At 55.9% G+C, this 20,979-nt stretch overlaps 1 protein-coding gene across 2 annotated transcripts; it reads right to left on the bottom strand.

The window, feature by feature from the left end:
• Window positions 1-1,245: 1,245 nt before the first annotated feature.
• NDUFS2 (NADH:ubiquinone oxidoreductase core subunit S2) lies at window positions 1,246-20,839 on the bottom strand. 2 transcript variants are annotated; one of them, XM_090053323.1, is made up of 14 exons: window positions 20,681-20,839; window positions 20,357-20,463; window positions 17,152-17,342; window positions 11,022-11,142; window positions 9,917-10,029; window positions 8,862-8,936; window positions 8,033-8,110; window positions 7,185-7,270; window positions 6,255-6,374; window positions 5,716-5,845; window positions 4,397-4,492; window positions 3,709-3,792; window positions 1,674-1,731; window positions 1,246-1,414 (listed from the first exon to the last, which is right to left on the bottom strand). In XM_090053323.1, the coding sequence occupies exons 1-14, from the start codon at window positions 20,812-20,814 to the stop codon at window positions 1,377-1,379; spliced, it is 1,431 nt and encodes a 476-aa protein (XP_089909449.1). In that variant the 5' UTR covers window positions 20,815-20,839; the 3' UTR covers window positions 1,246-1,376. The 2 variants fall into 2 exon arrangements, with proteins under 2 accessions (XP_089909449.1, XP_089909450.1); XM_090053324.1 differs by lacking the exons at window positions 1,246-1,414; window positions 1,674-1,731 and adding an exon at window positions 2,276-2,947.
• Window positions 20,840-20,979: the final 140 nt, after the last annotated feature.

Here is a 20,979-nt window from a genome sequence, read left to right as displayed (position 1 = left end):
TGCTTCACACACCAAACCAAGTGCAGCCCTGGCGCAGCCTCCCAGGGGGAGCTCCCACCACAGCACATGCCCACTCCTGGCCTGCAATACTGATGGAGGTGCCAGTGTGGCAGCCTGGACTGCACGGTCAACCCCGGCCAGAGCCAGGAGGTGCAGGTACTGTGCCAGGGGCTCTTCTTCAGGTTTCCCAGGCCCTGGCAGGCGTGCCTCCCCACCCAGTTTCCTCTGGCTGGGATACACAAGCACTGCCCTGTTCCACACATCTCCCACGATGTGCAGAGGAAATTGCTGCCATAAGAATGAAATCATAGCATAGCAGAAGGGGAAGGAAGCACAGCCCTGAGTCAGCAGCAGCAGCGCTGTCAGTTCCTGGAGACAGCCTAATGCTCATGGGGCCACCAGCCCGTGGCCTTGCTGCCCCTTCGTGGTGGGAGGGGGGCACACAAGAGAGCCCAGCAGGGCTGTACATGATCAGGCCTGGGGGCTTCTGTGGGACATGGGGCCAAAGGGCATTTGGAAGGATATGCTGAACCTTTTACCAAAGGCTACTCTTCCAGGAAGCTAAGACTCCCACAGGGCAGAGGGTGGCCATAGCCACAGCACCATCGCCATCCTGTGCAGCCGCAGATTTCCCAGCTGCTCAGGACTCAAATGTGGACTCTGAACCACAACAGGACAGGGCCTTCCTGGCACAGCCGGCAGCTCCTGGGACAAGCAGTGCCAGCAGTGTGCCTCTTCCTACAGCCCAGGGTCTACATTTCACCTGCCCTCACCCGAGAGACAGATAGGGGCAGGGGAGTGTGGCAAGTTTCAAACAAGAAAACAAGCAGAAAACAAACCCAAACCATTGAGTGCTGAGGGTGGGCAGGGAACACTCCCCCAGGAGGTGCAGGGCAGACTGGACAGCCTGAGTCCTCCCACCCCAGCAGCAGGACCATGTAAGAAGTCCCTATTTCCCTTACCCAAAAGCCTCCCCAGTGGAGCAAAGTGCACGGGTCCTCTTCTGGGCAGTCACCATGAACACCCAGGTTCAGCTCTTGAGCCTGGAGGGGAGAGCTGTCACACAAAGGTACTGAGGGCCTGGGCAGGGGAGCTCAGGGACAGCCTTGCTGGGAGTGGGACCGCAGGCCTGGCCTGGCTTAGAGCTACAGCCAGATGTGGAGAGGGAAGAGAGATGGGAGGGGAGTGGCAAGCAGGGAAGGTTATTTCTTCCGGTTTCAATTCAAGCAGCTGAAAGGCAGCAGGTAGAGATGGGAGCTTTATTAGCGCAGCTCTCCACACACTTATGGCAGCATACACTATAAACAGGCCATTCTGAGGAGCACACACGTGCAGCAGGCACAGGACACTGTCCAGATCCAGTGACTTTCTGCAGCTCATCTGTCCACTTCGCCGAAGACAATGTCCTGCGTGCCTGCCAACAGGGAGAAGGGTGTCAGGGGCAGTGCACTCTGGGGTTAGAATGCCAGCCTACAGGGAGGATGGCCACTCGAGCCTCAGGAAAGCTCCCCTTAGCCTGCCACTCTATCCCACCCTGACTGACAGTTTCAGCCTGATGCCCTTTGCTGTACCCTCAGCATCCACCCCACACCCCTCACCATCCACCCCACACCCCTCACCAACCCCAGGAGCCCCATCAGGCTCAGCCTGATGGGAAGTTGAATGGGACATACCAATGATAGCCACCACATCCGCCAGCATGTGACCCTGCGACATCTTATCCAGGGCGGCCTAGGAGAGAGAAGACTGAATGACCAGCTGCGAGGCTGCAGCTGGTCTGCCCCCAACTGCCTTCCCACCCCTGCCCAGAGCTGCAGTCATGGCACTAGCACTGCTAAGGATGGTCTGCTTCCAAAGCAGGCAGAAGCCCAGAGCCTGCCAGCCAGCTCCTTCCCACAGACATAGCAGGTTTACATTGGGTGTCTCAGGGCCAGATGCAAGGCCTGAAGCAAGGGTTCTGCTGAATGGAGTGAGCAGGCCTCAGCTCCCGAGCCCTCCTGCAGGAGGGGTGTCCAGGGAGCCCTGTGCAAGATGGGGAGGGCTCTCCCAGGCAGTCATCTGTGCTGGGAACAGAGGGTTCACAGCACCCACCAGAGCCACCCCCAATGTGGAGCAGTGAGAGCAGCACAGCTGCTCCGGCCAGGACCATGACCAGCTGCTTTTCTCTCTACAGGCACAGGGCACTTTAGTGCCAGATGGAACCAGGAGGGACTTACAAGGCCAGCACCCACAACTGCCCCTCCACCCCCACCCCATACACACGCTGCTCCCCGAGGCAAAGCATCCCAGGCAATGTTGGGCACTGCAGCCAGCACTAGCCCCAGGGGGAGGGCACTCTGTCAAGGTACTCCAGTCATTTTCAGAAGTCCCTATGGGTACCAGCCCCAGCCTGCTCATGGCCACACTAACACAGCAGTGAGCACAGTGCTGAGGGAAGATGCAAAGGAGGATCTGCGTGTGCAGGCCCTGCAAAGATAAGAGCTCCTACTAGCTTCAGAGGCAAAGCATACTACTTGACCAGCCCCAAGGCAATCAGCAGGGACTCCCAGCTGCTGGGCCAAGTCAGCAGAACCATCTGCAGTGAGGGCTTTCATGCTAAGGCCATGGGTATAAGGTATGAGGCTCATGTGTCCTGTACCCCAAGCCAGGCTGAGCTCTGCAATGGCCCTCCACACATGGGTGCAACATGCACCACCCACCTGCTGCTGAGGGTTGCAGCCTAGTGGACAAGAAAGCCCCTCCTTTGCAGCCTGCTCCCTCCTCCCCCTATCATGCTGCCCAGCACTGGTGATGCTGGGGAGATCATGCTCAGCATACCATGGGCCTCAAGCTCAGGCAAGAATGAAGCAGTCGGCAGTGAGCACAGCACAAGGATGTCGCTTTCCGTGCAGTAGGGGAAGAGCCCTGCTCTCTAGCCAGGCACACGTGAGCAGGCAGCACCTTGGCCCTAATGTGCAACATACACAGGAAGAGCATGGGGCAGATGTGCTCCAGAAACTTGTGCAGTGCAGCAGGGTTACAGCTGTCCTGGCCCTTCTCCTGTGCCCCTCAAACCCTCCAGCTATCCACAGCGAGAGCTGCACCTTGAGGAGGTGCTGCAGGGCTTTGACTTGACACTGCAGTGATCACCAGCTATGGCAGACACAACCAGGGCTCTGGCTGCAGCAAAGGAAGGAAATATGCTGCTTCCCACATGTCTTCCGCTCTGCTGCTTGGCCCAAAAGAGACTGCTGCAAGACCTGGCCATGACTTCTGAGACCCACTCCCATTCTGCAGTACAGGCTGGCCAGGGATGCATACATGGGATCAGAAATTCATTGCCCATGGCAGGACACACCAGGGCCCTCTACAAGCACCTCTACAAGTGCAGAAGTGACAAAGCCCACAGCAGACTGAACACAGCACATGCCAGCCCTCTCCTTGACAGAGGACAGGTCCCAGCATGCACTGCTCTATGAGGCAGAGGTGGGGAAGCAAAAGGGGTGGGGGGGAAGCATCTGCACGCTATTTCACCCATCACATCAGTGCCATAACAAAGACAGAAGCTCCAGAACTGCAGCATAACTGATGCAGCCCCAAGGCCATGCCAGCTGCAGCTGCCCCAATCCTTCCCTTTTCCAAGTGACATGCCTTGGGAATAACTCTGGGTCCAAAATAACCCCTTATCCTGACCCTAACCATACCCCAGCTTCATATGGGGTCTCCTACCAAGTGGGCGAATCCAGGTGCCTTGATCTTACAGCGGTACGGCCGGCTGCTGCCATCTGAAACTAGGTACACACCAAACTCGCCCTGCAGGGATAGTGAAGACAGGGAAGTCAGTAATACACAGAGACCTCCCCTCCTCCTCCTCAAGCCCTCCCCCTCCTCCTGCTACCAAGCCTGCCCAGAGCCCTGTGTCTGGCTGCAGTGCAGGCTCCCAGGAAGGCAGAGGCAACTCAGGAGGTTTTGGAGGCATGTTCCAACCCCGCAGTCCTGGTCACATACACAAATGTAAAGAGCCACCTGCTGTAATGAGGGAACAGGGCCCATGCACAACCCCTGAGCAATTAAGACAGGTCCTAGAGTTTGGCCTTTTCTGCAACATGGGCCCAGCTAGGGCCCTCAATCACATGCTTTTTGTCTGCCTCTGTAAGCACTGTTCACAAACCCAAGGCGCAGAAGGCTGCCTGGGACAGCTGCAGTCAATGGGCACTGCCAATGGGATTGGCAGCCAGGGACAGGCTCCATTAGTGCCCACGCAGTTCATCCCCACACCTTACGGTGGGGGGGGGGGGGCAATCACTCCTGCTGGCCAGGGATGCACAGACAGAGGCCCAGACACTCCAGGGTACATGAAAGCAGAAGAAATGGAAGGCAAGGAAGCATTCAACTCAGCAGAAGAGGGAGCGAGTACCTTAGGGGCCTCAATGGCTGTGTAGGTGGCTCCGGGGGGCACCTGGTAACCCTCTGTGTACAGCTTGAAGTGATGGATCAGTGACTCCATGGAGGTCTACACAAAAAGGGAAGCCAGACTGTAACAAACAAGCTGCCTGCAAACCCTGGCTCCATCCCCGGCAGCATTTGCATGGAGCTCCACAGGCAGAGTACATGTCAAGAAGGGCCTGTCCCACACCTCCAGCTCTTCAAGCATCAGCACAGAATCATTCACCTGGCAGAGGAGGGTAGACACTTATGGGGTAGAGTGGCAGCTCTGGAAGAAGCACAAAGCAACATGGGCACAGCCCCTTGGGCCAGGAAACTGGAGTCAGGACTGCTGAGCTCTGCACTGGCTCTGCCGTGCCTCACACTGGAACAACCACCAGCATATTTCTGCTTCCTCGCTTCAGTTTCCCCTTCTCTAGGAAGGCGGTGGTCACAACTGCCCAGCTGTCAGGTGCTGGGACACAGAAGAATGCTGCAGTATGTTGCTGCTACAGGTCCTGGACAAGAAGCTGGTCTAACAGCTACTCCAGGAATTCTGAAGCAAGTCTAAGCAGTTTCCTCTCAAAGTGGGAGGTTTGTAACCCAGCAGCACCATGCAGCAGGCCTCAGTCCCAGGAGGTGCCTCTACCACATGTCCCCCTGCTTCAGTCAGTCCAGAAAATCTACCAGGTACAGATGCCTGGACTGGAACCAGGGTACCTGGAGCACCAGGTACTATATAGGCTCTGGTGCCTGAGGAGCAAAGAGGCTCTGATATCCAAACAATCACACAGTAGAGCTGGAACAGCACCCAGGCAGCATCACAGAACCTTGATCTCTCCTCCCCAGCCCCGTGACCAAAGGAAGTGGGCAAAAGAAGGCTATTCCTCCTTGCCTGAGGCAGCAGAGTGGCTCCTTGCATCCCTTGCACCCTACTGCTTCCCTTCCAGGGGCAGGGTCCTCCTTGAGCTGCTGAACAGGACTCTTCTCCAGTACCCAAGTACTCTACAATTGTGCTTGCACCCTGGGCTCAGAGCACTGTGCTCTGAACTGCCCGCCCCTGCAAAGCTAGTTGCATCACATTTTGCAGGAGTGGAAACAAGCTCACATCAGGAGCTAGGAGCACAGCCCAGGAGTCTAGTGCGCCAAAACCATGCCCTCTCCTTAGCAGGGCCCCAACTCACTGCCCCTGCTCCCACCACAAATGAATCTCCCTCCCAACTGTCAGTAAGTTGCATATAGAAGGTACTTGCTGCCATCACTGAGCACACAGAGTACTCCCTGCCACCAGGCACTTGAGAGAGGATTCACCTTCATCTCTGCTCGCTTGGGAGGAGAGATCTTGGCATCATCCACTTTGATCTCCCCCTCTGGCATCTTGTTGAGACACTGAAGGATGATCCGCAATGACTGACGCATCTCCTCCAACCGACACAGGTACCTGGCAAAAGTAACAGGACAGGACATAGCATCAAGGGAGGAGACCAGCCGCAAGCAGCAGGAATGACTACCAGGCCAGCAGCTGGGAAGAGGCCATGCAGCACCCAACCAGGGAGATGCACCCACCTGCCCCCCAGCCTGGAAACACAGGTGCCCTAAAGAGCAAAGCAGTCTCTTCAAGCCAACTGCAACCCATTTAGCTGGCACACGAAGCTACTCTCGCCCCACCCGAGCCAGGAGGGAAACAGGGACATCATAGGGCCTGTACAGCTGGAAGAAACAATCCCAAGAAAGATCCCTGCACTGCACTGTGACCTGTGGCCAGCAGCACAAGACCCATAAACTTGCCCTGGGCCCAGCCTGCCCAGGACAGATGCAGCCCCACACACAGGGTCTGTTTGGAATCCCACCTATCATAGCAGTCGCCGAATGTGCCAATTGGGACATCAAACTCCACCTGGTCGTACACATCATAGGGCTGTGTTTTGCGTAGATCCCACTTGATCCCCGAGCCCCGAAGCATCACGCCGCTAATGGAGAGGAAGGGAGAAGAGGTTAGGTCAGGTCCAGCTAACAGAGATTGGCCCATCTCCCACATCACCATGAGCCCAGGAAGCAACCTGTACAAATAACCCCCAAGGAGGGACTGCTTGCTAGTGGGGCTCATGACCAAATCTGGGGCCCAGGGACACTTAGCATGATGCCGATGGGCACCTTGGCAACACCTAGGGAGCCAACCCTAAGGGGCAACTATCATCCCTACTGCTGAGGCAGACAGCAAAGGAGAACGAGTGGCTCATCTAGGAGGGAGCTTAGGAGTCTCTGCATCCTGCCCCAGGCACAGGAGGTGCATCCCAGGCAACTTGGGGCCCTCGAGCTCTAGCTGGCAAGGAGCCCATCAGCACCCAGCCTGGCAGCATGCTCTCTCGTTACAGGCATGGCCGTGCTGCCCGCTACAGGTAGAAGGAGAAGGGGCACCACAGACTGAGGCCAGGGCTCTGCTGGGTGTGATATTCCACCATGGGACCCAACACTACTGCCCAGACAGGTGTTCTGGCTGGACTAGCCTCCAAGACCAGCTCCTCTGGCCTTAGGAGCAGACGGGGTACAGCAGGCAGCTGGGGTGGGACAACCCAGCCTCCACAACCCAGGGAAGCTCTTCTGTTTTCATGGTGACTTTGATACCACTGACAACCCACTTTCCCACAGACTGGCTTGTAGGAGCAAGGACAGGGGTAAAAGGCCTCATTGACTGGGATGTGCTCGCACCCTCCATTTCAAGGCCTGGAGGGGTCTGTCCATCTCAAGGTCACTGCAGACAGCTAGCCAAGGTTTCTTACCTAAAGCCACAGTTGAGAGCATCCTCTGCACTTATGACACCAATGCTGATTGTGCGATTTCTCCAGATCCGGTTGTTGGTGAGCATCTATAGGGCAAAGATCCACCACCAAGGGTTAGGTGGAGCACTGCCTAGTCACGTGTACACAACCATAGCAGCCCATCTTCCACCCACGTTTGCCATCGTGCAGCAAACATGGCACAGGCATTAAATGGCAGTTGGCCACTTTACACCATCATCCAGGGGAAAAACAGCAGAATCCCATGTCCAGCAGCAGGAAGCAGCGGATGAGGGAAGAATGGAATCATCATGGTTTAACCTGGACTAGGACTCCTGCCTTGACCCCCACTCACGTCCAAGAAGGAGCTGTGAGGTCCTGCAGCCATGAGTCAGACCTCTGTTAGATGACAGGGTGGCCCCTGCAGAGCCAGGCCAGCTGCCTCCCTGCACAGTAGGGCCCTGCCATCAGCTGGCCCAGCCCACCAGACTTTAGCTCAAGGTCAAACACTGGGCCAGCAGCCCCTTGCCCCTCTGGTGGCCGTGACAGTCGCTCACTAACAGAAACCCAAGGACTTTCATAACAAAACTACATCCAAGAGCTGACTCAGGAACAGAAACCTACCCCAGGAGCTGCGGGAAATGACCCCTGCTGGCTACACCCAACATGGGAGTGGGGGTTGGCCTTGACCCTCTCAAGCACTGAGGCATACTACCTCCTGGGGGCGATGGGGAGAGCAGAGGACACAATGTTCCCACATTTGCAGTACTAGGCTGGAACTCCCTCCCCAGACACAGCAGGGGTGGCCCATGCACTGAAAGAACAAGAAAGAGGCACACTGGGCCCCTTACCTCTTCCACCTCATCAATCCGTAAGGAGAAGTTCTGTATAAACTTATAAATGTCATCCATTATCCCTAGGGGTAGGTCCTGGAGCGAAGAAGGAGGTTAATGCAGGGCAAAAATCCAGCCTTACTAGAGCATGTTGTCTGCACACAGGAAGGGCAGGAGTCATGGAGGACAGCAATTGGGAGCCCCCTGCACCCTGGATGTGGAGCATCGCAACAAGGAACTGTTCTGCACCTGCGCTGAACATGGACACTTTCTCTCCCCCCTTGGCTGTATCAGCTAGACCCCCTCACTCAGTCACAGGAGGGCCCACTGCAGAGCCTTCCAACTGGGAGCGAAAAGCTCAGCTGAGAGGAGCCTTTGGTGCAAGGGCCCATTGCCAGCCCATCAAACAGCCCAGAGGGTACCATGGGACAGGCAGCTGGCAGGCCTGTGCCACAGAAGAAACAGCTCTGCCCTGACCCAGACAGGGAGAGCAACAGCACTTGTGCACAAAGGGGGCTCTGCTCAGAGCTGGGATTGCACAACACAGCAGTGGGGAAAGCCAGGACCATTACATCCACCCATCCTTGCTGCCTTTATCAAGTCAGGAACCTACTCCCCTCAGCTTCACCCACACCAGCTCCTGGAGCCACTGTTAGCAGCTGGCCAGTGGCCAGGTCCCTTTACTATCACAGAGGCAAAGGGACTTGGGGCTGGATTGGGCCCAGGGTCCAAATGTCCAGCAACCCACTCCACAGTACAGCAACCTGGCCTCCATGAGCTGGGCAGATAGCACAGACAAGGAAGGGGTGAGCTGCGGATGGTGCAAGCTGGCAGCCATGACCTGTACCTGGTGCACCCCTCCAGGCCGGACGTAGGCAGCATGCATTCGAGCCCCAGACACTCGCTCATAGAACTCAAACATCTGCAGGGGACAGAAATACGTTAAATTCTTTACTCTGGCCCACCAACCTCTCCTCACCCCATCCAACACCCTGGCCTGGCCCAGTACCAAGAACCAGGGAAACCAGCACTTCTCTAGAGAGCTGCAGGACTGCCTTCCTCGTGACCCCCTCAAACAGGAGCCACCCATCCAGCATCAGAGTACGCAGAACAGAAAGGTCTGGGGCAGTACACAACAACTCAGGCTCCAAGATTTTCTGCTGTGTGCTGGCCCAGGCTCCCCCAGGGGCAGCTGGAAAACCAGGACATGCCAAAGGGTTACAGAGAAGGGACAAGGATCAATGGATCTGCACTCAAGGCTGTGAGCCAAGCCCCACAAGCCAGGGAAGCAGGGGTGTCAGACTACCCACCTGTGACTAACACTGCTTCAGTCACATCCCCAGCATGCCAGTCAACACAGTGCTCCCTTAGAGACAAGGACGGGCCCCACCACACTGCACTGGCAGGACTCTCGCATGGGTGATGGGGACGGTAGGGAGGCCAACCTGGGAACCACCAGTGAGCAGAGCCCAGTGGAGAACTGGATTCTGTGACATTCTCCCTTGCCTTGTGCTGCAGGTAGCTCAGCAATGGCTGAGACTCCAGACTCCCAGGAACACCTGATCCCACATGCAATGTTTCATGTTTCACCTCAGGCTGCTGGGACAGGAATTGCTCCTTGGGCTGATCTCCCAGGCACATGCAGAGCCATGGATTCTCGGGAGCTTGCTACAGCCCCTGCTGACCTGGGACTTCCTCCCAACTGGACTGGGGAGAATCCTCAACAGCACCATGCAGTTGCCTTACTCCAACAGAACCCATTCAGAGGCAAGTGCCACAGCCCCTTCTCAGGGCAGAACTGGGCAGGGGAAGGCCAACTGTTTGTGTCTGGCAGCTCTGCTGTTCCCCCATAGGCCACTGGCCGCCCGATGAACTTCAGGTATCAGCAACTTTGGCACTTACCTTCTCTCGCTCCTCAAACATCCAGAAGAAGGGGGTCATGGCCCCGATGTCCAGGGCATGGGTTGTGATGGCCATGATGTGGTTCAGAAGACGTGTGAGCTCCGCAAAGAGAACTGAGGCAGAGACAGGCACCACATGGGAACCAGAAGTGAGAGAGCATTGGCCTCTTGACCCACCACCAGGGTGGCCAGCTCTTCTAGGAAGGGCGCATGGGAAACAATTGCTCCTGAATACAGGCTCTTCGCATAACCTGAAGGAACAGGGGTCCCTCTAGGGAGGCAGAGATGGTGGCCATGGCTGCAGCAGGGCCAGATTAACCCTTTAGTGGGCCCTAGGCAAACAAACTCATGGATCCCAGGCCAGTTGAGACACCCCCTCCCCACCCTGGCACTGCCGCCCCTATGGAGTGGGGCTGGGAGTCACAGTTAGAAGGCCAGAGGGGAAGGGAAGGGAGGCAGGCTCCTGCAGAGGGAAGGACCAGGGGCCTCCAGCAACTCAGGGCCCCAGGCACATGCCTAGTTTGCCTACGTGTTAATCCAGCCCTCGCTGCAGGGAGTTGCCCATGACTCTTCTGGGCTCCAAAGGGCTGGGCACTGCTCAGGCTGTGTTCAATGTGGAAGCAAGCAGAGGATGGCAGGGCAAGGGCAGTTTGCCCAAACTCACAGGAATACAGAGAATCCCCTCTCCCACAGAGGATGAGCTGGGGCAGCTGGAGTCCCATGAATAGCTGTGACTAGCTCACTCCCGGCACATTATGGGAGTGATGGGCCCTGTCCATTGAAGGCTGACGAGCCAGGCATCTCCCATCAACCTGCTACAGGGGTGTCTGGAGATGGCCACCAGCAGGAACAGGCTAGCAGACAACACAGATCACTGGGCTGACAATTACTCTCAGAGAAGGCATGACAGCTGCACAGAGCAGAAGCATGGCTAAGGACCTCAGATGTCATGTTCCATTCTGCCTACTGAGAGGACTGGACAGATGAGGAGAGTAGCTGGTGACCAAGATGGGCCTCCATGTTAAAGCCCCTCAGCTATGCAGCCACCCAGCTCCAGGAAAGGATAAGATCGCTCACACGGAGGGGGTGAGGCAAATAGTTCTCACCTCGGATCCACTGAGCCCTCGGAGGCGGAGAGATGTTTAGCAGCTTCTCCACGGCCAGGGAATAGGCCTGCTCGTTGCACATCATAGACACATAGTCCAGGCGGTCAAAATATGGCAATGCCTGCAGAACAGAGATGCCCTTAGCATCTGGAAATGCTGTAATGGGAAGGGCAACCCATGGGAACATGGCAGGACCCCAGAGCATGCCTGCTCCGTCCCAACCCAGGAATCACGCATGCAACCAATGCTACCAGGCAGACAGATGCCACAGCTAGAGTCACTGCCCCGAAAAGGAAACCCATGCATGCTGCTGCTGCGTTCCTCCCTCCCTGAAATGGAGTCAAAGGAGGGCCTTGGCCAGCAGTGCAAAGGCTGTTCCAGGCAGCCCATATAACCAGTGTCACCCCTTTGCTGAGCAGATGAGAGGAGACAAGAGGATGCATTCCCACCTAGGTCTGCCACAACGGCACACTCAGCCTTGGCACCTGACCTTAGCCAAGCAGCCCTTGCCCTTGGCAGCCACGTACCATGGGACCTGCATCCCTGAAGGCTACTACCACTTCCAGAAGGCTTTGCCTGCTATTCTACAGCCTTCTTCTGTGCACCGTGAAGCCAACTGCTGCAGCAGCCACAGGAGTGTAGGGCACAGAGCAAAGTGCAAGGCCAACAATAACCACCACCTAGTTCTCCCTGGGGCCTGCACTTCAGGGACACAGAGTGCAGGGAGGAAAGGGCCAGGCCCCTGGCAGCATAACTGTGTCCTGCAAGACCCAAGCCCATGTGGGAGTGGGCACACCCCGCATCAGCACCACCTGCACACACACACCTGTGCACTCTTGACAGCACCCACATTGTTGGGGCTGTCACTGGGGCAGCCAGCCAGCGCCCCTACTACAGGGGTGGGCAAAATGCAGCCCACCAGGCCATTCTATCTAGCCCACAGGACTCCTAAAAAAATGTATAAAATTAATATTTATCTGCCCCAGCTGCCTGTCATGCAGCCCTCTATGGCTTGCCGAAACTCAGTAAACGGCCCTCCACCCAAAATAATTGTCCACCCCTGCCCTACTACTACAGGGCTCCCCCGTCCTTGAGAGAAGACAAATGGGAAGGTAGAGCTCACACTTTAAGAGCACAAGTGGTTAAGAACCAGTAACAGTGCCACCACCTAACCTAGGCTCAGAGGGGCAGCGCAGGTGCAGCACCACAGAAGATAGCAGCCCAGCAAGAGAGCAGGTAGGCCCCTTCACATGGCTGACATTGCCATGCCTGGAGAGTGCGCTCTTACATCCATCCTGCACGTGCCCACAAGCTGCCAGGCTGGAGGCTGCAGCAGAAGGCCACGTCTCCTCACCTCTGGGCCCAGCAACTTACTCAGCTCTGCTCCCCGGGGTCTCCTGCCCCACATCGTCTGGAGATGCACCCCCCTCCCTTCAGAGCACACCCAACCCAAGGTCTTTCTGCATGGCTGCAGCCTACTCAAGGGATCTCGAAGCATTACACTAGGGCTGAAAAGTGAATCCTGTCTCCAATGTGAAGGGAGGTCCCCAATCCAGATCTGACCTGCACAGTGCTCCCACAAGTACCAGAAGCCATCCCCACCTCCACTGCCCCTGCCTGCAGGGCCAGAGCTGCTCTCAAATCCTTGGCCAGCTGCTCCTCACCCACACGCCCAAGCCAAGATGAGGTTGTTCCAGACCTGAGCTGCGACTCTCTGGCTGGAATCACCTGCTCCCAGTAGCTACCAATGGCCTGTCCCAGCTCTGCAGAGCTGATGGCTCCCATGCAGGGAGTTGTCCCAAGCACGCAGCTCAGCTGCATCCCCAGCCACGTCCCATGTGCATACCATGGCCTGGCACCCTCAGCATTTCCTGGCTCAGCTCCATACTCTCCAGCAATATTTCCTTTGTGGAAGTCAGACTCAGCGTGAGCAGGGCAGCACGGCTGAGGACTCCGTTTACCATCCTTAACACAGGTCAGTAACTGACCCCCGTTTCCAGCAATCATGGGGCTCTGAGCAGAGCAGACACCCCCCCACTCCCACCCCCCTGCTGTCACCCAGGGTGCTTGCTACAAGGTCAGAACCTCAGCTTCCTGCCTGCTCCCCACCCATCAGCAGCACCTTCATCCAGGGTCTCAAAGCCCTTATGGATGAAGCCAAACTCCAGGGCCCTAGGGCAAGGGACAAGGGATGAAAGCCCCCGTCTACAGATAAGGAATCTGACATACTCCACAGAGGGCAGACCAGGATGTGAACCCAGGAGCCCCTCCCAACCATCAGTCTACTCAGTAGCACCTGCCGAAGGGTCTCCAAGCAGTGTAGTGGCTGTTCCAGGCAGTCCATATAACTGGTGTCTAGGCCTCTTAGAGACACCACCTCCACCACGATGCTGTGCCATGAGGACCGAGGGAGAGTTTTGGAGTGGGCCACGGGGGCCCACCCCAGCTGGTCAAAGCAAAGGACAGGCTGCCAGCAGCAACAGGCCAGGGTAACCACTCCCAGGGCTAAGCCCCATAACCCCATGTGGGGTTAGGTCAGGAAGACAAATGGAAGATGACGTCAAACTCACTGGACAAATCTGTGGAGGGGGACAGCAAGTATCTTACCATCCAGCACCAATTTCCAGGTAGTGAACCAAAGACTGCGGCATTGGTGTCATCAGGAAGGCTTTGGCTTCCATGACCACAGCCTGCTCTTTGGCAAGAGAGGCAGCGAGCTACTGGGAAGAGATGGCCTCCACCTCTCTCCCCTGGGGAGGAGGCTCTTCTCAGCCACACTGGCTGATCTGCTCCACCGGGCTTTAAACTAAGCACGCTGGGGGACGGGGAGGACTACCGCCACTGCTGGCCACTGAGCAACCCTTGCAAAGCCAGCAGGTCAAGGCACTTAAGGGAGCCCACCCCAGCCCTGGTACAATCTGTGGGCAAGGCAAGAGCCTCCAAGGGGACACTTGCCTGCCTGTACACAAACGCCAGGAGCTTGGGAATAAGCAGGAGGAATTCGTCCTCCCGCTTAACACAAATAATTACGACGTCATAGGGACAACGGAAACCTGGTGGGACTCCACCCATGACTGGTCCATGGGTATAGATGGCTATACCTTGTACAGGAAGGTTCACATAGATAAAAGGGGCAGGGGTGTAGATGTCTATGTTAAGAAAAGCTATGCATCCCTGCAAGCTGATGTAGGTGGCCAGGGTGGACGACTGAAGACCCTCTGGGTTAAATTATGTGGGGAACATGGCACAGGGGACAACAGTGGGAGTCTACTACAGACCTCCCACCCAAAGTCCTGAGCTTGACCAGGAGTTTGCCCAGGAACTAGCTGAGGCCGCATGCTCCAGGACCATGGTTGTCATGGGTGACTTCAACTACCCAGTCATCTCATGGGAGGATCACTCAGCAAAATCCGAGCGGTTGCAAAGCTTCCTCTCGTGGGTTGGATGACCTCTACCTGACTCAAGAAATCTAAAGCCCAACAAGAGGTAAAGCGCTGTTTGACCTGGTACTGGCTACTGGGGATGACCTAATCAGCGACCTAGTGATTGATGGGAAGCTGGACAACAGCGACCATGAGCTGATCACCTTCACCATCCCCCGTAAAGCTGGCAAGTCAGTCAGCAACACTGAAGTCCTCAACTTCATGAAAGAAGACTTTGACAAGCTCAGGACGCTTGTCAGTGAGGCCCTAAGGGACCACGACCCCAAGGGGAGGGGAGTTCAGGAAGAGTGGTTGCTCCTCAAGGGAGCGATCCTCAATGCACAAGCTAAGTCTATTCCATCTTGGAGGAAAGGCAGCAAGAGGGCACAGCAGCCCCCTTGGCTCTCCAGGGAACTAGCAGACCTCCTGAGGCTAAAAAGAAAGGCCTACAAAGGATGGAGGACAGGATTCACCTCCAAGGAGGAATATTCTGCGCTGGTCCGGTCCTGCAGGGAGCAAATCAGGAAAGCCAAGGCTGTGACTGAACTGCAACTAGCTTTGAGCATCAAGGACAATAAAAAGTCCTTTTTCAGATATGTGGGGAGCCGGAGGAAAAGCAAGGGTAACATTAGACCCTGCCTAACCAGATGGGACAACTGACGCCCAGGAAAAAGACAACCTACTAAATGGGTACTTTGTGTCAGTCTTTCATCAGTCCCATAGGACGCCTATGCCCACTACGGGACAGGGAGGTCTGGGTGAGGGAGATCCCCTGCCCTCCATCAATGCTGACCTCGTGAAGGAACACCTTGAGAGGCTGGACACCTTCAAGTCAGCTGGCCCTGACAGTCTACACCTCTGGGTATTCAAGGAGCCGGCGAGCATCATAGCCCAGCCCCTGGCACAGATCTTTGAGAACTCCTGGCGCTCTGGTGCAGTGCCCAAAGATTGGAAGAAGGCAAATGTGGTGCCTATCTTCAAGAACGGGAGGAAAGTGGATCTGGCTAACTACAGGCCCATCAGCCTCTATCCCAGGGAAGGTCTTAGAAAAGTTTATTAAAGAGACCATCCTTAATGGGCTTGCTGATGCCAACATCCTGAAGGACAGCCAGCACAGGTTTGTTGCGGGTAGGTCTTGCTTGACCAATCTAATTTCCTTCTACGACCTGACAACCTAATCACCTGGACAAGGGAAAAGAGATTGATGTCATATAACTTGACTTCAAAAAACCCTTCGATCTGGTACCCCATGATCACCTCCTGGCGAAACTGGCCAGTTGTGGCCTTGGGTCCACCACGATCTGCTGGCTGGGAAATTGGCTCCGTGGTCAGACCCAGAGGGTGGTAACTGACAGAAGTCAATCGTCATGGTGCGCTGTGACCAGCGGGGTCCCCCAAGGCTCTGTCCTTGGACCCATATTGTACAATATCTTCATTAATGATGTGGACATTGGAGCCAGAAGCGGACTGGCCAAGTTCACCGATGACACCAAACTTTGGGGCAAAGCACCAACACCTGAAGACAGGAGAGTGATCCAGGCTGACCTAGACAGGCCCAGCAAATGGGTGGATGAGAACCTGATGGTGTTTAACCTGAAAAATGCAAGGTTCTCCACCTTGGGAGGAAAAACCTGCAGCTTCCTTATAGGCTCGGCAGTGCTACGTTGGATAGCACTACGGAAGAAAGAGACTTGGGGGTCATCATGAACATGATGACCACAAGATGAACATGAGCCTGCAATGCAATGCTGCGGCTAGTAAAGCGACCAAAAAGCTGGCTTGCATCCATAGATGCTTCTCGAGCAAATCCCGGGACGTCATTCTCCCCTTGTACTCGGCCTTGGTGAGGCCGCAGCTGGAATACTGCGTCCAGTTTTGGGCTCCACAATTCAAAAAGGATGTGGAGAAGCTCGAGAGAGTCCAGAGGAGAGCCACACGAATGATAAGAGAACAGACCTTATGATGACAGACTGAGAGCTATGGGGCTCTTTAGCCTGGAAAAGGGCAGGCTCAGGGGTGACCTGATGGCCACCTATAAGTTTATCAGGGGTTTACCAGTATCTGTGGGAACGTTTGGTCCCCAGAGCGCCACAACAGATGACGAGGTTGAATGGTTATAAACTCCTGCAAGACCGTTTCAGGCTGGACATAAGGAAGAATTTTTTTTACTGTCCAAGCCCCCAAGGTCTGGAACAGTCTGCCAACGGAGGTGGTTCAAGCACCTACATTGAACACCTTCAAGAACAAACTGGATGCTTATCTTGCTGGAATCCTATGACCCCAGCTGACTTCCTGCCCTTCAGCCATGGGGCTGGACTCAATCTTCCAAGGTGCCTTCCAGCCCCAATGTCTATGAAATCTATGAAGTTTGCCTACTTCCACTCTCTGGGGCAGAGAGCTGGTACCCTGCATACATAGCCGAGGTCCCAAAGGGACCAGAAAGCAAGCATCTGTGAGAAAGGGACACAGCTCAACTACTAGGCCCAGTGCTCCAACACTGCTACGACCTTAGCAGAAGTGCCATGTGCAGAGCAACTGCTGGCCTGGACCCTGCAAGGAGACCTACACCCACCGAACGACAGGGAGCCCAGCAGAGCTGCCGGCAGATGGACACATTGTGGGATTTGCCAGGGCAGGCTGAGGGGTCTCCCAGCTCAAGGGGCCCCAGGACTCAAGTGCCATGTCCACAGCCCTGCTCGGCAAAGTACCTGGAGATAGGTCTTGTACTCAATGAGCTTCTCTGTGCCACGATGCAGCAGGCCAATGTGCGGGTCACACTTCTTCACCGTCTCCCCACTCAGCTCCATAACCAGGCGTAGTACTCCATGCGCCGCTGGGTGCTGTGGCCCAAAGTTAAGTGTCAGGTTGGCGATCTTCTTGCCAGCAAAAGGGTCCCTGTCTGCATGGGCCCAGGAAAACAAGAGGTAGTTTAATTACCACAGACACCACAAACAGGAGGTGAGAGCCCCAGACTTATACCAACAGTGCCAGCACAGCCAAGGGCTGGATATGATGAGATGCGCCTCTTAGAAGCTGCTGTTCCCTGCCCACTGGCATCTCCCGGCACACATGCAGTGACCTGTCTGGCTCCCCTCTGTACCTCCCAGCTGTGGAGCAAAAGCAGAGCACCTCCCACCAGGCCAATGAGGGCCCCACACAGAACAACCTAGAAGGGCCTTGGGAATGGGCCATCCTCACAGATCCCCATCTGCTACAGGGAAACTCAGAGGCCTCCCTGGTTTGTTTGCTCTCTGGGCAACACTGGCTCAGCACAACCCAAGCCCAGCAAGGAACACCACACCACTGGAGGAGGCCAGGGGCTTGTCAGAGCTCTGCTAGGCAGCAAAGGCTACAGTCAAGACAAAACGGCTCCCCACAGGGCAGGGCACATCTCTCAGCAGGTTCCCACTTTCCGGGAAGGAGCATGAAGGATGCCTCCTCTTTTGGGTGGGCATTCATTGGCTGGGGAATTGCTCAGGCAGCTGTGGGATGAAACGCTAACCCTGTTCCTCTCCACACAACACAACACGCAGTATTAGTACCCACAGAGGAACCGTGCTTTGCCCAGTGGAACAAACGAACGATCTCAACTGTGCTTTGCCCAGTGGGATGATCACACATGCACCTCTGTCTACAGGCAGCTGGTCCCACACAGCCTGTGCCCCAACAAGAGCAGAGAGAGCACACATCCAGGCACCAAGTGAAAGCCTTCAAGAATGAAGCAGCCCAGGCAATTCTGCAAGGCAGTTTCTGTTCAACACATCAGCATCTGGGAGGAGTGAGGGAAACCTGGTGGGAGGAGGGGAACAGCTTCTCTCCTACTCAGATCAGGAGGTTTCCCAAGTCAGCGCTGAGGTCTGACAACACAGGGTGCCTGTCCTGGCAGCTGCGGGTGCTCAGTACAGAGTCTCTACCACCATTTGTTGACTTCTTTGGCTGCCAACCCCACTACCTTCAAGGAAAGTGAAACCCCCACAATGCTCCATGCAGGAGAGTACAAGCATGGCCCAACTCCTACATCAAGCTGCCCTTGCCCTTGGTCAAACAGTCCAAACCAAGCACAGGCTTTAGGATGCAGCACACTGTCTACTTAAAGGTTTCTGTCTACTTAAGGGGTGTGCAAGCCAAGGTACCCTGCTCAGCATCCTGCGGCCTGTTCCCCTCAGCACTGCCAGCAGCATGGGTTCCCAGGTGCAAACACTTCTTCTGCAGGCACCCCCTCACTCTGCCTTCCCTGGCCAGGCTTACAGGTGCTCATTTCCTTACAATGTCCTTGGCTGGATGCTAAGGTAGCAGAGGGATGTCCCACACATTAACAGGTTTAAAGCTATGCTCGTCCAGCCCAACCTCCTGCACAGAGGATGGGCCAGAAAGTTTCACCCTGGGGGGAAAAAACCACTCCCTGCTTAGGGAAGTGACTCCAGTGGTTAATTGCTGTTACCACTGAAGACAGGCACTTGGTTTCTAGTCTGACTCTGCCTGGCTTCAGCTTCCAACCTCCTCCCCAGAAAAGCCCTGGCAGGCCACATTCCAAAGGCCTTCTAATATTTTCTTGAATAATACAGGAAGACTGAGCTTTTACAGTCTCTCTAGGGCTCAACTGTTTTGTGACCATTTCCCAAATCCTTTCCAAATTTCCCAAGGTTCTTTTGCAAGCATTAATCCCAGAAGAGGGCACAGGATCCAAGAAGTGGCCTTGTGAAGGACTCACATGGAAGAAACACCCCTTCCCCATTCCCACTTGACAGATACCTACTCAGGCATCCCACGATAGCATCCACCCCCTCCTTACAGCATCACGCTAGGCCAAAGAGGGTGGCCTACCATGACCCCTATATCCATGTTGATATCATGTTATTCCTGAACACAGACTCTCCCTTCCGAAAGCACAACCTAAGCTCCCCCACCTCACTGCAGGGCCTGGCATTTAGCCAGTTAAAGCCAAGTGCATCGTAAGGTGTCCTCACTCAAACCATCTAGATCAGCGGTTCCCAAACTCTGGCAGATTGCCCACCACCAATTTTAAACAACACAAACTTAAGTACCACCAGGAAATTTGTTATATAAAAGTAACTGTAATAAATCTGTTAACATATACCACTGACAGGTTGCCTGTGTACCACTGGTGGTATGCGTACCATAGATTGGGAACTGCAGATCTGGATCACTCGGTACATCTGACCCAGGCCCAGATTCCTTCATGCACCAGGGAGACAGGTTTGGGTTTCAACAGGTTTCAAATCCTGCTTCACTTATATTGGCTGCTAGGAGGAATTCCAATGCAAGTTTCCTCTGTTGCAATCTATGACCATTACTCCTCACCCTGCCCATTATGGATATAGAAAATACTCGCTCACTTTCCTTACTATATGCAACTCTTTTTTTTTTTTTTTGCATTCAGAGACTGATCAAATCCCCCCATCGGTCTTCTCTTCCACAAATTAAGCAACCCCAGTTCTCCCAACTTTCCTCATACATCAGGTCTCCCGGCCCTCTGAGCATTTGGCCGATCTCCCTTGGACTTTCTCCAAGTTAACTTCTTTGAAGCACGATGCCCAAAAGAAGCACACTGGGGATCAGCTCTCCAAGGTCACGGCTGGCTGCCAGAAGCAGGTGCTATTACAGCGGCTGGCTGGGAAAGGGGGCAGGGGAGGAGCCGCCATCGAGCTGAGCTGAACACCAGGGTAAACAGACCTCAGCTGCTCTGGGGAAGTGTCACTCCTTGCTCTCTGGCCTGAGGACCGGCGCTTCCTCCTGAGTAAATGCTCGGAGGTGTGTGCCTACACCCCGCTGGGGCGCCTACACCCCGACGTCTCCGCAGTAATGTGACAGTCCTTCAGGCCAAGCCCCAGCTCTCTCACGGACATGGCTCTCGACCGGCGGCCGCTCACCCGGCAGCGGGGCCAAACTCACCTTTCCAGGGAGGCGGCACCCAGTTCTCCGTCTCCTTGGAGGGGTACATGACGGCCCCGGCAAACTGCTGAGTCCACTCCACGTCCGGCTGCCACTGCCTGGCGCCTCTGGGCACGGAGACGGGGAAAGGGGTGTGACACGACCTGCCGCCCGGGCCTCGACCCCCTCAACGCGTCTCCAGGGTGACCCACGCACCAGGGCTTGCCGCAGGCTCCCCACGCGGCCCAGAGCCCGGCTCGCGGGTAGAGGCCGCCACACGCCCTGCCCCGGAGGGGCCCGACCCCGCCCGGCCCCTGCCCCTGCCCAGCCCCGCGGGCCCCCCACCGGCTCGGCGCCGCCCGCAGCCATGCCCCTGAAGGTGCCCGCAGCCTCCACAGCGCCCGCAGCGCCGCCATCTTCCCGCGGCCCCGCCGACAGCCGGGCGGAAGGACACAGGGGCTCCCTGGCCTCACCCCCATAGGAAAGGCTGGCGGGGAGCGGCCATTTTTAGTGAGGGCGGCCGGGCAACATCCGGGGCGAGGGGAAGGGGTGTTGTTCGGCCCATGAGTCGAACAGACAACATCCGGGACACCGGCCTGACTTCAGAGCCCTTGCGAGGACATCCGGGGAGCCGCCATCTTTAG

Source organism: Crocodylus siamensis, chromosome 6 (assembly GCF_052110815.1).
Source record: "Crocodylus siamensis isolate JL-2025a chromosome 6, ASM5211081v1, whole genome shotgun sequence".
Classification (NCBI taxonomy): Eukaryota; Metazoa; Chordata; order Crocodylia; family Crocodylidae; genus Crocodylus; species Crocodylus siamensis.
Note: the sequence above shows the minus strand (reverse complement) of the source record. Positions and strands in the feature narration are given on the sequence as shown.

What these genes read in the sequence shown, in the direction of transcription:
- NDUFS2 (XM_090053323.1), bottom strand. Translation starts at nt 20,814, where the DNA reads ATGGGGGTGAGGCCAGGGAGCCCCTGTGTCCTTCCGCCCGGCTGTCGG. An exon ending in GGATTGATGAGGTGGAAGAG is followed by an intron (nt 7,271 to 8,032) that starts GTAAGGGGCCCA and finishes TTTGCCCTATAG; the next exon opens with ATGCTCACCAACAACCGGAT. An exon ending in CACCTGGATTCGCCCACTTG is followed by an intron (nt 1,732 to 3,708) that starts GTAGGAGACCCC and finishes TCTCTCTCCTAG; the next exon opens with GCCGCCCTGGATAAGATGTC.